At 40.1% G+C, this 14,478-nt stretch overlaps 1 protein-coding gene across 7 annotated transcripts in view; it reads right to left on the bottom strand.

Annotated features, from left to right (window-relative positions):
* Positions 1-13,394, bottom strand: part of ABCC9 (ATP binding cassette subfamily C member 9) — an 84,800-nt gene extending 71,406 nt beyond the window's left edge. For 5 of the 7 annotated variants that reach the window (XM_068949624.1, XM_068949633.1, XM_068949614.1 and 2 more), the window contains exons 1-3: positions 13,313-13,394; positions 10,924-11,150; positions 2,216-2,381 (exon numbers count right to left, since the gene is read on the bottom strand). In XM_068949624.1, the coding sequence (XP_068805725.1) occupies positions 2,216-2,360 (145 nt within the window). In that variant the 5' untranslated portion in view covers positions 2,361-2,381; positions 10,924-11,150; positions 13,313-13,394. Of the gene's footprint in view, positions 1-2,215; positions 2,382-10,923; positions 11,151-13,312 lie in introns of those variants that run through there. The other 2 variants (XM_068949640.1, XM_068949615.1) reach the window with 1 other exon arrangement.
* Between the last annotated feature and the right edge of the window lie 1,084 nt (positions 13,395-14,478).

Raw genomic sequence — 14,478 nt, 5'->3', positions numbered from 1 at the left:
TCCTTTTTTGGGCTGAGTCTGTATGTGGACTCCAGTTGGCTGCTAGGCTCCAAACAGCCATTAACAAAGCCTACCCTAGACAACATGCCTGAAGCTGCTCCCTTTTCTGTTCATTTCTGAAACTGGATTTCACTAAACAAAGGATATGTATTTTGGAGAAGACGAAATATTGTGAGGGCTGTTCTGCTGTATTTATCTGCATACAGACAGATTTCAGATCTTTCAGGAGAGCCTAAGCTTCAGGAGTTCATATGGCTGGTCTCAAAACACAAGAGATTTGAGATTTGTGCCTCAAAATTGTTCCAGATTTCTCAGTGTTTTTAAACTCCTTTTTAAAATAGCACAGGATTAATTTTGCCTTATTTTACGTATCTGTAGTGTAGATATCTTAACTGAACTAGTCACATGAATCTCTCTCGTGTCAATGTACTCCTAAGGCAGAATTCATCCTGAATTAAACATTTAAAAACAATTCAGTGAATTGTGCCCTACAAATTCCTATTTCTCTCCCTGGGCTACATAGCTCCCTGGGCTATAAAGACACCCTAGGTTACTGGCATAGTAAACGTGAAAAGATACCTAGGCAGTTTTTTGTAACTATCAAAAATCATAGTAGCCAAAGATGAGTACTGCTGAAATACCGTTGCTGTTTCCTAACTCAACCAGTCTTTTAGCTTCTAACCGAATCTTAAACACAAAAGGATAATCTTTCACATCACAGTATAAGAACATCAGTTCAACTACTATTTGTCCTGATAATCATGGAAAAAATAGAAAACAAGAATTATATACAACTTAAGCTACTATGGATTTTTTCTAAATGTTGGCAGAAAATAGACTGAGCCTTTATTTGCCACAATACTATTTCAAAATTAATTGGCTAATATCTGTAAAACTTGATCCATAACATAGAATGTTATATAAGATTATTATCTCTGCCCTCAGACCTTGCATCGAATTTCACTCAAACACTTCTGCGGAAAGCCCAATAATTCAAGGATGGACTACATCCTATCTTAAAGAAAGATCCAGCACTGATGTCAAGATTTCTGGTGGAAGAGAGTCCTCCATAGTTCTTGCTAATTTTTCCAGTATTTAATTATTCTGTTGTTGAAATATGTATCTTATTCCCTTGTTTAATTATTTAGTTTTCAGTCACTAGATCTTGTTATGCCTTTGATTGCTAGGTGTGGATTGTCTTAGCCTACGGGGTTCCTGTAGCCTATGAGTCAATCATTTCAGCTTCTTTTTGCATGATGGAAGTCCTTACAGCTCTAGTTCGAATATATTCCCAATTTCAAATCTTCCTCATGGAAGGAATGTATTACTACGAAAATACATGACACCATGGAGTTAACATGGAGTAAGTGACTAGCCATTTCTCATGCATTTTTTGGGAGATTCTTTCCTTCTTATTAACACTTATGGCTTTTTTGGCAGTTATTAAAGTTTCTTCATCTCCTACAATCATTTAGAATGTCACTGTTTGACAGCCCTGAAAAAGTCTTTTCAGTTGAATTTGTCCCGTCACTGCAAACATGTGAGATAAAGATACCACTAAGGGAAGAAGTATAATTTGAGTATTTACATGGGTCTCTCTACAATAATATGTAAGTTGCAGCCACTCCGCTCTCCTAAATTCTTCTAAAGATAGATTTATCATTTCTTATTTTCATTCCCATGGAAAAAGATTATCTGCTTTGCTCGACTTTTGTTTACAAATGTTGGCAAAAAATGAATTATTCTGTTTTAAAAGTTTCCTACACTTACCCTAGCCATAGATCCAAGTTGCTCACTTTGGATATTCTCCAAAATTCATTTAACTTCAAGGGAATTCAGACCCACTGTCCTAAGTCTATAATATCTAATAATAGAGAAGATTGCAAGCTGCCAAGTTCAAATCTGAAAGAAAACTTCTTCAGAGAGAAGTTTCAAAGCATCTGGATATGATTTCTCTGGTTCTGATCCATCTTTTCATGCTGCTTAGTTCAGATTTGTATCCAAAATTCACACCCTTTCAATTGGGTTGTCTTCTGGGTCAGGCCATTTTATCTCTTCTTTCTGACAGCTAATAAATAAAAAGCACCTAATGGTTTGCACCAGCACCCTTGTAACCTAAAAAGACCACAGGCCTCCAAGCACATATAAACATGGCGGAGTTCAAATACATACTCAAGCGTTTGCAGGCTTGCACAGCTCCATTTGAATAACTCACCAATGAACAAAATTGGAAAGGTGATAAACAGCAAAAAGACATGGGGAACCAAGTTGAGGGCATCCACAAAGCAGACATTTCGTAGGACACCAGCACTGATGTTATAGGCTGAAGCATTGTCATTACCACAAAACGCAAGCCTCATTGCTTCCAGAAGGTCTGCCTGCTACAAAAGAGAGAGAGAATATCAGAGATATGTTGAAGCAAGAGTGTGGCTACCAAGACTGGTAGCATTTCTTTTAGCTAAGCACAAAACAAAATTAAAAAAAAGATTACTTACAGAAGGACAATGCTAAACAAGCTGTAGAGAATAATTCAGTTGGGTTCTGAAAATGCTTATGCGCCCATCCAAGTTTCAGCACAATAGAACGAAAGCTGTATTTACATTAAATGTACTATAGAGTACCTATTCATTGGCTACACTGTGCAATGTCTTTTAGTATTCATGACATGCATAAACGCTGTGTTGCAAGAGCTCTATATTCAACAGAGCATATAGAGAAAAAGAAAAGTTTTGAAAAATTTTATTGCTGTTTCTCGTAAGAAAACTCAAATGCACATAAACTGAAGCCTGTATGTTACTGCTTGTTTGATGAGGCAACATTCTCTGCATGTCTGCGCAACATCTCTGTTCATATGATCTGTTGTACTTCATTTTCAGTACAAGCTCTGAATCTTTGATATTTGTGGCTTGGCAGCTTTGCTTTCAGTGACATTTTGCATTTCCTCAATGTCCCATAGAACAATAACAGTTACAATTGCTATTACAGATGCCACATGCCAAACTCTTCACGAAAGTAGGTTGTATTGAAGATTGCATGGGTGGTAAATCAGCATTTATGCTTGATCCTGTAAATCCTTATGCACATGCTTAGCTTCATCTGAGTAGTTCTATGGCTTCCATGACTTCTTATGAGATTACTTTTGTGCACCAAGATAAGCTTATGTATTCATGCTTGTAGAATGGGGGCCATAGTATGACCCAGAATTACTGCCAGCTTCTGGTTTTTATCAGCCTATGTGATACTTATTTACTCATTCTTTATAAGATCAAACAAGGTTGAAACCAAAATGTTTCCATGCTGGTTTCCTTTTCTGCAAATTATACACAGCAGCATATTTCTGTAGAATAGGTTGCTTAAGCTTATGTGCTCACTTTTTTTTTCAAATTTTACATATCAAAATGCAAAGAATGTCATTGATTCAGTAAAGCATATGTATGCTTTTGTGAATGCATCTTTCTGCAACAGTTTTGACATTAATGAGCTTTGTGAAATCAGAACAATACAAATATACAAAAAATGCAAGAATGCAGTAAGAAAAAGGTTAGTTGAACAGGAAAATACCGCTTTACTTCTTTCCTCACATAGATCAGATAAGTTCTACTGGTCTATTTATTTAAATGAGGTAAACATAACAAAGAAGCCATAAGCTGCTCAAGTACCTCCTTAGAGTGAACATAAACGTATGGATTTTTAAAAGAATATCAGAGTTCAAAGAGGAACCTTGAACCTCTGCTAAACCCCCTTTTTGCTTTTTGTTTGCTTTTTGTTTGGTCTGCAAAGCATAATTCAAATTGAAATATTTCAGTGAAACTTGTAAAGGAGTTGGAGTTTCAGTGAAAAGAATGTGATAAATGTAGGCAATTTCTAAACATATCAGCAAGTCAAGGACTGACATTAGCCAGAAGTTAGGCATAACTCAGGGTCATACAGTGGACCACATTCTGCAAAAATGCGTGCATGTGCTTATGGTGGTACACAAAGGTGATCTTACAAGAAGTAAGTGAAGCCCCTGAATTATTCACATTCAAAAAATTGAGTACATACGGAAGGCTTTTCAGCATCAAAATTGGCATGCTGACAGGAAACCCATTCACTCTTCAATAGGAAGATGAAGAATTTGGTCAGTTCTCTATAATAAATAGTGCAATATGGCTAATATCATTTTATACCAGTCAGACAATACAGAACAACAAAAATATATTCAAAATTGCAAATGACTAGCAAGGCAAAAGAAATATTGTATTAACATGAATTATGCCTGAATAGACTGAGGAATTATTAGTAGCATATATACGGAACTTTTCAAAAAAACTACAAGGAGATTTTCTTCCTTTGTAAAAACTTGACATGTCTCCTTTAAGAGAAACATAATAGTAAAGATAATCTTGACAATCAAAAGTGTTGTTTCCTCATTTTTACTGAAGGTCAGAAGTCCAAGGGAGTTCTGCTGGGAATTTTCCTCCCTTTCCCACAAATATGACTCTTTTCTGACATAGCATAAGATGCTATTGTGGTCTAGTGGTTGGACTGGTACTAAAAGGTAGGAGTATCCTGGGTTCAAATCAGCACTGAATCATTGACTTCCAGTGTAGCTTTTGGCTTGTAGTCAACAACAGAACTGGGAGAAAGTATTAAAACTGTGTCCAAGAGACCAAGCTAAGAGGAAATTTTTTTTCCATTTTTCTGGAAGGGAAATGTAATAGAGGCAGCAGAATTCCCATTGAAGAATGGACTATTAACTTCCCTGAGAGTGCCTTTTGCTAGCTATTAGTTTGTAGAGGTTTTGTATTGCACCGCGAATGCTAGTCCCTAGAAGGTCTCTATCATGATGCATAACAGCTGTGCAGTGCCTAATTTTGTGATGCTGTTGTAGTATATCCAATAATACACTCTCTTAAAAATAATTGTACTTCACATATTGGTAGGGCTAAAAAAAGATCTGGCCCTTCATTGACGTAAAGATCTGGCCCTACATCGACTGATAAAAAATTTCGAAAGTGTGTACAAGCAGTCTGTTCAAATACTTGCATTAAATGCTTGTGTCAGAAAGGAAGCAGAATTTAATTGTCTTCTCCGAAAACAAGAGAGAAAATCACAGGCAACAGGCTGGTTACTGTTTGTCAGAAGAAAAAAAAACACAGGCAGTCAAAAGTATTGTATTGTCAATGAGCTGAGATATGGTAATTGACAATCAATTCCCAAATTTTAAAACTACAAAATACTTCAGCATTGACCAGCACATCTGGTGACCATCTTCATTAAAGCTCCAAAGATTTAAAATCTATTTAAGCATTCCAGTCAGTGTCATAGTGCAGTGTTGATCCAGTGCAGCTTATGATTTGGTCTTGTAAAATGCTCACCAAGCAAAATTTCCCTTTTTAGGAACACCTACTTCAGCACTCACTTTAAATGTATTCCTCCTTTTCTGTTTCTTTCTTTCTCTTTTTTCCTTTTTCTTTTTCATTTTCTTTCTTCTTTTTTCTTTTTTCCTTCCCTTTCTTTCCCTTTCCCTTTTCCCTTCCCCTTTTCCTTTTCCTTTTTCCTTTTCCTTTTCCTTTTTCCTTTTCCTTTTCTTCCTTCCTTCCTTCCTCATGTTTCATGGGGTAAACAGAGTGCCACCACTGTGCTGGAAGTGAGATATGACTGCAGGTGGTGTGTCTGTATCTGCAGTTCTGTATCTGCTGATGTACATCAGCTTTCATAGATGCTTACTCTCTGGTGTTTACACAGAGAGGCCGCTAGCAGTTCTCTCTATCTTGAAGCGTGGTGTATGAAAATATACTGCACTAGAGCTCTAAGAAGGAATTGTATCCCAAAGTGCCTCCAGGGAACAACAAACCACTCCAGCGCTCCCTTCCCATCCACTTCTGGTACAGCAGGCAGATCCGATATGTCCTACCACTCCACCTCCACAGGTTTGCCCACATGACCCAAAGCACTGGCTCCAGCTCTGTTTCTGGAAATCTCATGTACACAGGAGGCTCTGGAGATGCACAGAAACACATGCTCATTGCACAAGGCATAAAGCCCCTCATGTAGTTTCTATTTCTTTCCTCAGGTTTCACAGATAGGTCAAATGAACTGGATTAAATTCTACTGGCATGCAAGAGAGGGCTCTCTGGATTTAAAGTCCCTGGGAGTGACACTCCCATTTGGTTCAAAGCTAAAGTTAGCCAGAACTTTCTGCTGCGTCAGGGCATGCCTCCAGAAGCTCATTTTGACTGGCCTCGGCATTTATATTCTGTGTTCACCTGCAGAAAGGAAAAGACAGAACAAAAGACCCTAAGGCAGAGAAACAAGACCTTGATTTCTCTAGATGGTATGGGGCATTTTGCAGCAATGGTTGTGAAGCTCCGCCAAAGTTAACAGGAGCTGGACAACAAATTTCCAGATGCAATTGCTCATCCTAGGAAAAAAGGATAACCTCAGGGTTTCTTCAAAAGGAAAATTGGACTATATAATGGCAAAAACTACTGTGCCCCCACTAAGATCCCATGCTTCCAAAGATTAGCATGGCTAGCGACAAACAACACATCCTTAGGGTGGCAACAGTGCGCATGTAGCATTTTCAAAAGTATCTGATTGATTTAAGAGTCTCAATTACATTTTCAAACAGTATTTCAGCACTGGGAGTTAAGGCTAAAGAGATCTTTAATAATTCTAAACATTTTAAAGAGTTTTAAAAGGCCTCTGCTCCAGTGATTTTAAATGCATCCTAATATCCTATATCACTTTTTAAGAAAGGGGACATATGGCATCCAAATAACACAAGCACTTTGAAACTTTTCACCCAAAAAACTGATCCCGGGAATGAAGATAACTTGGAAGATCTTGACTGCAGATAACCAATGAAAGGCAGAATGAACAGGCTCTATTCCCTCCTGTTCTGTAATCAAGATTTCATTTCACAAAATGGAAATGTGAAATGGAAGAATAAAATGGAACATCAAATTAAAAACAAAAAAGTGAAGAATTCAGTTGTGCCTACTGTTTCAACTCATCAAAAACTACAGCTGCGTTTAGAAAAAAAGATGGAACACATATAACTGTCATTGATCAAATCTGTGCTCCTTAATAATACATTAAACTACTCTTCCATTGGCTTTAATTCTAGTAAGTCAACACACTTCAGGCAGAACTAGATCTGCGGAAAGGTGAACATAGGTATATCAGCTATGTGAGAAAGAGCTGCTTGTTCCATTCTGTGCAGAGCATTGTGCAAGTACATAATTAAATACACTAAAGACTTTTTAATATTTTTCCCAAGTACCAGTCGTTGATCTTTGCCAAAGGCTGACTATGGACACACTGAACTGCCTCATCATCTGGCACCCACTGGCAACCCAGTAATCAAGAGCCGTGCTGAAGATCTCACAATTAACTCCAAGAAAGCCAGAATAGAGAGTTGACTCAAGGCTTCCCACAGTTTAGGTAAAGTTAATTTTCCCCTGCTGAAAGAGGAGGAGATAGACTTTTCAGGCTGCACTAAGTATGGAGGGAGGCATCAAAGAGTTTGAAAAGCGGGGCTTTTCAAAGAGGAGGGGAGGAGATTTGAAGAGATTTCTGGGGTAAGGAGATGGAAGAAAGAAAAGCAGTGACTGTCGCAGCTAAGAGTGGTTATCCCCTCCCCAAGCTGCACTTGTGAAGAACCCTTCCCTGCTAGTGCTGGCAGCAGCCCAAAGCTTGGCCTTAGAGTGGTACTTAGGTGGGAGGCACCACGTGCAGGTACCATCCAGCAGTCTGCTGCTCCCAGCAGCTGCCTGCTTCATCGTGGTCTACACAGCCTAGTGGAGAGTAAGGCAAACATTAGTTCGGTCTCAGAATTAATGGTCCTATATCACCAGTGTTACTCCCAAGATAACTAGACCTGCTCACAACAAGCTTGAACTCCATGCTGAGTTCTTGCAGCCACCATACTTCAGTTTCATAGTTAGCTCCTTCGGGACTAGCTCAAGGACCTGTAAACCACAGAGCACAGTACAGCAGAGAAATGTCCACTGTTTTCCTGATGAGTCTGTATCTGTATCTCTGCATCCCAATGGAAGCGACGGCTACTGGAAAATGCACAGGCCTCTTTTTCTTGTATGGACTACTAACACCTTCTTCCTAAATTCATATTCAGTTAAGAATGTTTGAAGCTGAAGGTTTATTCACATGAAGACAACTTTGTCTAGTAAATAGTAATGTCTGCATAAAATAGGATCAGTTTGACTGCCAGCTTAAAAAGAATAAAATGCATAGCCCAGACATCAATATTCAGGAGAGAATAGATGGAAGGATAACAAGTTGTTTTGTCAGTCATCTGAAGTTATTGATCGCTATTTCCCGTCAGCAAGAAATAACCTTTCAGAATAACTGCTGAGATCCTCTTATACTCATTTGAGAAAACAGCCTTATTCACAGCCATTGCAAAAATACTGAGGTTTTCCCAGTGTTTGGAAGGAATAGAGGGAAGAGAATAACTGCTATTCTTTGAAAGAACAATCTGTTAGATGAAAAAGTGCCCAAACATTTCACCAAACTTACAACTTCATTAAGCCACTAGTGACATACAAATAACTCTGCTAAAGCACACTGGGGCTGTGCTCCTGATTTGCACAGACCTTTGTAAAGGCCTACCATGCAAGGCACATGTATTTGCTGGTTTCCTCAAACTTTTCAACAGTTTTTGCCTTAGAGGTAAATTGTTCCCTTTAATTTCAGTCTTTACAAACTCTAGAACTGGTCAAAAAGTTTCAAAGGTGCTTTCCTCCCTTTGAGAACGGCCTTTGCTGAGCAGTCAGCTACAAGCTAAAGGAGCAAGACTTCAAAGGAGAGGAGAGGAACGGAAAGAAGGACCGGGAAGAAGAGCTCATGGTGGTGCCAGTAGAAGGTAAGCTTCAGCTCTCCTTTCCATCATTTACAGCATCTCCTTTATATCAGCTTCCCTGTTGGTTTACTTTAATGAGTATGCAACTATGTGAATGGCAGTTCACCCTGCAACTAAATAGCTAAATAAAGTTATGTTCTTCAAGCATTTAAAATTTCATCCTAAAATCTCCATTACTGGCAAGGTGAGGCTTTCTGGTTTGGGGTTAAAATAAACAGGCTTTGTCATAATACAGCAAACAGAAATCCGTACAAAAGAAATTTAGGAATAAACACTCACCATGGATGAGAAAAGAGTTTTGTGGAGGGAAAAAAAAAGAGTAAAGTTGCAAGCAAGAATATGATGTAGCATTTAACCTAAACACTTTAAAAAGCCCAAGGAACTCATTTTAAGAAACATAAATGGAGATTCTCAAGGCACCAAGCCAGTTCCTGAGATATATTTTCCATAAACAATTGTGAAGAAGACAATGAGAAAATAGCAGGTAATTTTAATTTCCAAGAATAACTGTAAAAACTGTAAGAATTCTACTTAAGTACATGTTAATCACTTTCAGGTCTTTCAAAGTGGCCTTAAAAATCTTCAGGTTCAAGAGTTTTGTCTCGCCTGGACTATGACTCCGGTTTCCGTGCTCTGCAATGGACTCATGACTCATGACTATAAAGAAAAGAGTATAAGTACAGTCCTCAGGTGGACCTTGTTTGGGGGAAAATTGAATCTTTTGAAAAATTTTTATTTCAGGAGCTCTCCTGCCTATATTTTTTATAAATTCAATAAGCTAATACATGTCTGCACTTCCTGATTAAAATATATCTGCTTACAGGTCATATATTTGGGTCTCAGTTCAAATTTTATTTTCTTCTTTATCTTACATATAATGCGCATTATATGTTGAGATATATATATATATATGTTTATATTGTTTATCTATATATATGGGTATGTGCATTCACACAGATGCAGGTTGGAGCAAATACTCAGAGTTTTACAAAAGCAGTTAGTGTTTATCTTCTGAATTACTGAGTCATTATAAAGGCAAGAATTTTTCTTTACCTGTGGAATTTCACAGAAAAAAAAAATTAATAAAGGTCCAATTCTGAATGTATAGGTTTGGATAAGCACAATGGAAGGCCTAACCCTGACTTTTGCCATGGATTTGAGGTTACTACTCTGAATTTGTTTCCTTTCCATTTATAAGCCTTTTATTTTGTTCTTTTTATCTCCCTAAAAGGACTTGGTCTAATGGAAGCCAAGTGTTTCATAGTCCGTACATTATTTGCAAAGAGCTCTGCTAAGGTAATGGCAAAAGGTGCCATTCATGTAAAATATATTTTACCAAAAACGATCCTGTTTAAAATATCATTTTCCTTACTATTACTATTTCAGCAGTGACCACCTCTCCTGGAGATAATCTGCTACCTTTGTAAGCACTGTCCCCGCTATCTTGGGCCTCCAGGTGATGAATTATTGTAGATACTCATCAGCATTGTCATCGCTAACTGGCATATACCAGCAGCCTGAGCCAAACTCTACTGACCTCAACGCAAAGAATCTCATTGACTTCAGCAGATTTTGGATCAGGCCCCAAACACAGAGAAAATCACAACAGCAGCGGTGCTAAACGTGATACTGATACTGAAAAGCATTTCACAAAAACATCTGCAGTGCTCTCCCACATCGAATACATTGCTTGTTCCGTTTTGGTAAGCTGCTTAACACAATGCCATTTCAAACATCAGCATGCTACACTGCCTGCTGTAAAACCTACGACTTCACATGCTAAGACAGGACAGTTTAAAAAAAGAAACATAACCCTGTGAGCAGCAGCAAAGAAAACATCAACAGGAGGGGGACTGTAAAGCCTGAGAATGCTTGAGAATGGGAAAGGAAAAGGAAAACAGATTTGAGTTGTAATCCCAGGAAAAGAGCGAGGAGCAGTCCTGTCCCACAGATATACGGGGAAGGAGGAGGAGGTGGTTAGTGGGAGATGATGGGGGAGGGTCACTGCATGCCCCGCTTGGTTGCTGAATGTTAGATCAAACTCTCTCGCTTACCTTTGTATACACAAAACCAAAATACCAACCCAAATTTTCATTCGGTTGTGCTATGTGATCAATATCATCCCGATGGCAGGATTTTCCTCCACTTAGTGAAGCAGCTCCAAACCCGGGAGTGGATTATTTTTAGGCTGGTGATGGGAAGATCAGCTGCTGCCTCCTATCGAGTTTCCGAAGTGCACAAGCTCTTCTTGTCTTTCTCACACGCTAAAGGGGGCAGGAAACTGGGAAGAGACAGGCAAGCAAAAAAGCACCAATTTTTCGCCTCTTGAAGCTACAGCCCCTTGGGATTTCTGCTGCTTGCTTTTATTTTCACTTTTGCTCACAGAAGTAGCAAGAGTCCAACAGACGGCATTAGAGCACAGGGACTGCTGTCAGCTGGCTATTCTGAAATAATTGATTATGACACAAGGTAGCCTAACTTTTGGCAGGCATGGGAGCTTCGGCTTTTGAATTAATCTTTGTTAATTTGAATTTGACAATATAATTTTGCACATCTTCCATCATCCTGAGCCAAAGGGAAAATACAAGTCTGCTCAGGTATTTTACTTTACTTTAGATCCCTCAGATTCTACTGCTTCAAATACAGAACAAGTCCTACTTTTTTATCACACAGAAAAAAGGAGGAACTTGAGACACTGGGTATCTTTTCTCTTTAAACAGTTTTTTTAAAATTTGAAATTAAAACATATGCCAGGAATATAATTTTCAATGCCATTGCAGGAAGGATTCATATTTTTTGCAGCGTTAGGAGCTGCTATACTGTGTATGTTTCTCTATTTAAAGAGAAAGAGGTCCCTAGAGAGCCCCATGCAGTTGGCTGGGTTTATTTATTTATTTTCTTGCCGTGCTATTGAACCAAGATATACCAGCCTTCAGATTTGTCGTCATGATATTTTCACTGCAGCCAAACAACTTGAGGCCACAAATGGCAAAGATCGTACTGCCAGATGCAGACTTCGTGGTAGCTCTGTGCATCAGAGGATGCACCACAGCTCAGGGTGTTTTTGATCATAACCGATCTTTAGTTAAGTATCGGAGCTGGAGGCCTTTGGGACAGATTTTGTTTAGACCTATCAGGATCTGGTGGTTACATCTAGACCACGAGAGCACAAACGCTCGCCGATGGATTGGGTTCAGGCTTGTTCTGATGCCATGAAAGGGACCGCCATAAACTCCGAGCTGAGAACATAGCTGGATGGTTGGGGCCAGATATTGGCAGGATGCATCAAAACCTTGCAAGACCCACCTTTTTCCTTTTTTCTGTGATTTTTTTTTTACCTTATGACTACAAGGACAAGAAGGCAGAAACCTCAGATCTTCAGAAAATTACTGCCTCTTGTTGTCTCCCATTGACATGTAACTTCCAGCACACCATTCCATTGAGTAACTGAGACAATCCTCCATGGCACTGCAGATATTTTCCTTGCATTTTAATTTTTCTGCTTTCTTTCCTTCCCTGTCTAATTTTATTTAAAAGTTCAATACCTTAGAAAAAAGAATGTGGAGCGAAAGCTCCTGAGTTCTGTTACATATGTATGTTCTGTTTAAGAAGATAAAAAATCTTAAACCCATCTAACCGTCATCTAAAAGGGCACTGTGGCCTGACATTTCTGGAAATAGGCATAACTTCACACAGAGCTGAATGAAGTTTATGGTCGGAATTTCCTTTATCAAAACATGGAAATTTTGCTCAGTATCAATCATGTCTGCCATTTCTACCAAAGTGTATAAATAGGAAGAAAAAAAAGAAGCTAAGACACACGCAGAAGCAGCCAGCGTGTTTCATTTTGCTGTTTTCTAAATGAAGCGCTTCCGTTCCTCTACCTGAAAAGCGAAGGTGCTTTGAAATTTATTTCTGCAAGTATTAAGAAAAACGGATAGCTCCAAAATGACAAAACACATTCTGTTTTGATCTGAAGTGATTTTTTTTATTTTGTATTCGCTTGGGCTTTTCAATTTGCCGGGGGGGGGGGGGAAGAGAGAGAGAGAGAATTACAGATGTTTCAGGATGTGTTTGGCGTTGTAATTAAATGGGGGGGGGGGGAGGAACACACAAAAAGAAAAACCGTCGGCCAACTTCCAGGTAGTCCCATTTCAAATACTTCACCAAATTCCCCACGTTCGCTCCCAGAGGGAAAAGCTTTCCGCCAGCTGCGGCTCCCAAGGAGCCCTGGGAGCTCCCGCTGCCGTCCGAGCGACGAGCGGCGGCCAAGTACGCGTTGCGTTGGCGCGGCCGGCGATGCAGCGGCGAGGCGATGCGGAGGCGGCTGGCAGCCGCCATGTGCTGCCGCGCAGCCGGCGCGCTGCCCGGCGCCTTACGCAACGCGTAAGCTCCCCTGCCTCCCCCGCCGCGCTCCGCGCCCCCCGCGCCGGGGACACTCACCGCAGCGCCGGCGGCCGCGCTCCCCCCGGGCCGCGCCGGGCGCCCGCGCCGCCCCTTGCTGCGCCTCCGGGTAGAAATGCTGCGCGAGGTGGAGAGAAGAGAAACAGGAGCTATAGTACACTCTACGTTTTGGGCGGGGGGGAGAGAAAGAAAGAAAAGTGCCAGAAATCCCCAGGGGATCTTACACACCGCTGAGTTTTGGCCCCTCGCTCCCAGGCCCGCCGAAATCGAGAGCCAAAGCCCATTAAAACACTAGCGAAGCCCACTCTCTGGTGCGGGCTGGTATCGGGCTCGAATCGGTTAAAACCCAAGGAGCCTAAATGGAAGAGCAGCAGGAGCGGAAGAACACTTTAATAAATTAGGACTCACCTATATGAGGAAATTGCCCTGAGCGGCCATTCCGGGTATGGATCAATCTGCCATAGTTCCTGGTTGAGCACTTTCCACTTCCATTTTCTTGGTTTATTTAAGTCATTAAACAGGAAAGGACATTTGTACTCTGCACAGTATTCACATAGCAAGCTCTGCTAGACTAGCTGTGCTCTCAGTCGACAATAACTCTCTCAGATAGTTCCCATGTTGCAGACTGGTCCGGAGACCTCCTGCTAAGCGTAGTCTATGGGCACACCAACCCTAGCAATCAAGTCACTGGGCCGCAATGAGCTGCCAGTCATTAGCTGAACTGGGGTAGCCCTATGCGGGGTTTTAGGCTCTCCACGTGCTAGGTAAAAAGCTGAAATCACTGTATTTTCACCCTTGCATGCAGGTAATTTTGTTAGAACTGTTGACACTGAAGTAGGTGTTTTGGAGAAAATCTCTCACGCACATTGTGCTGAACAAGCGGGGAAAAATTGTCTGACTTATTTTAAACGCATGTAGATCATTTCTACCAGGGCTTCATGCTCTTTTATTTAAGCTTTTATGGCTGTATAAACAAATGTATGACTAAATTATATAAGCTATGCTATATCAAGTCTTTGTTTTACTTCTAAATTTGTCACAGCGATGGAATTCTAGTAGCACGGTGTCAGAACTCTTGCCATCACACAAAAAGATCAGATTGACATGGATTCAAGCTTAATTCTGTTTATGCGTACAGCCCTATTTAAAAAATAAAAAACTTGCTGTATTGGTTTTAGTTACACTTTGCTTATTTTATCCCCAAA

Source organism: Struthio camelus, chromosome 1, assembly GCF_040807025.1.
Source record: "Struthio camelus isolate bStrCam1 chromosome 1, bStrCam1.hap1, whole genome shotgun sequence".
Lineage (NCBI taxonomy): Eukaryota > Metazoa > Chordata > Aves > Struthioniformes > Struthionidae > Struthio > Struthio camelus.
This window is presented reverse-complemented; position numbering and strand designations above follow the sequence as displayed.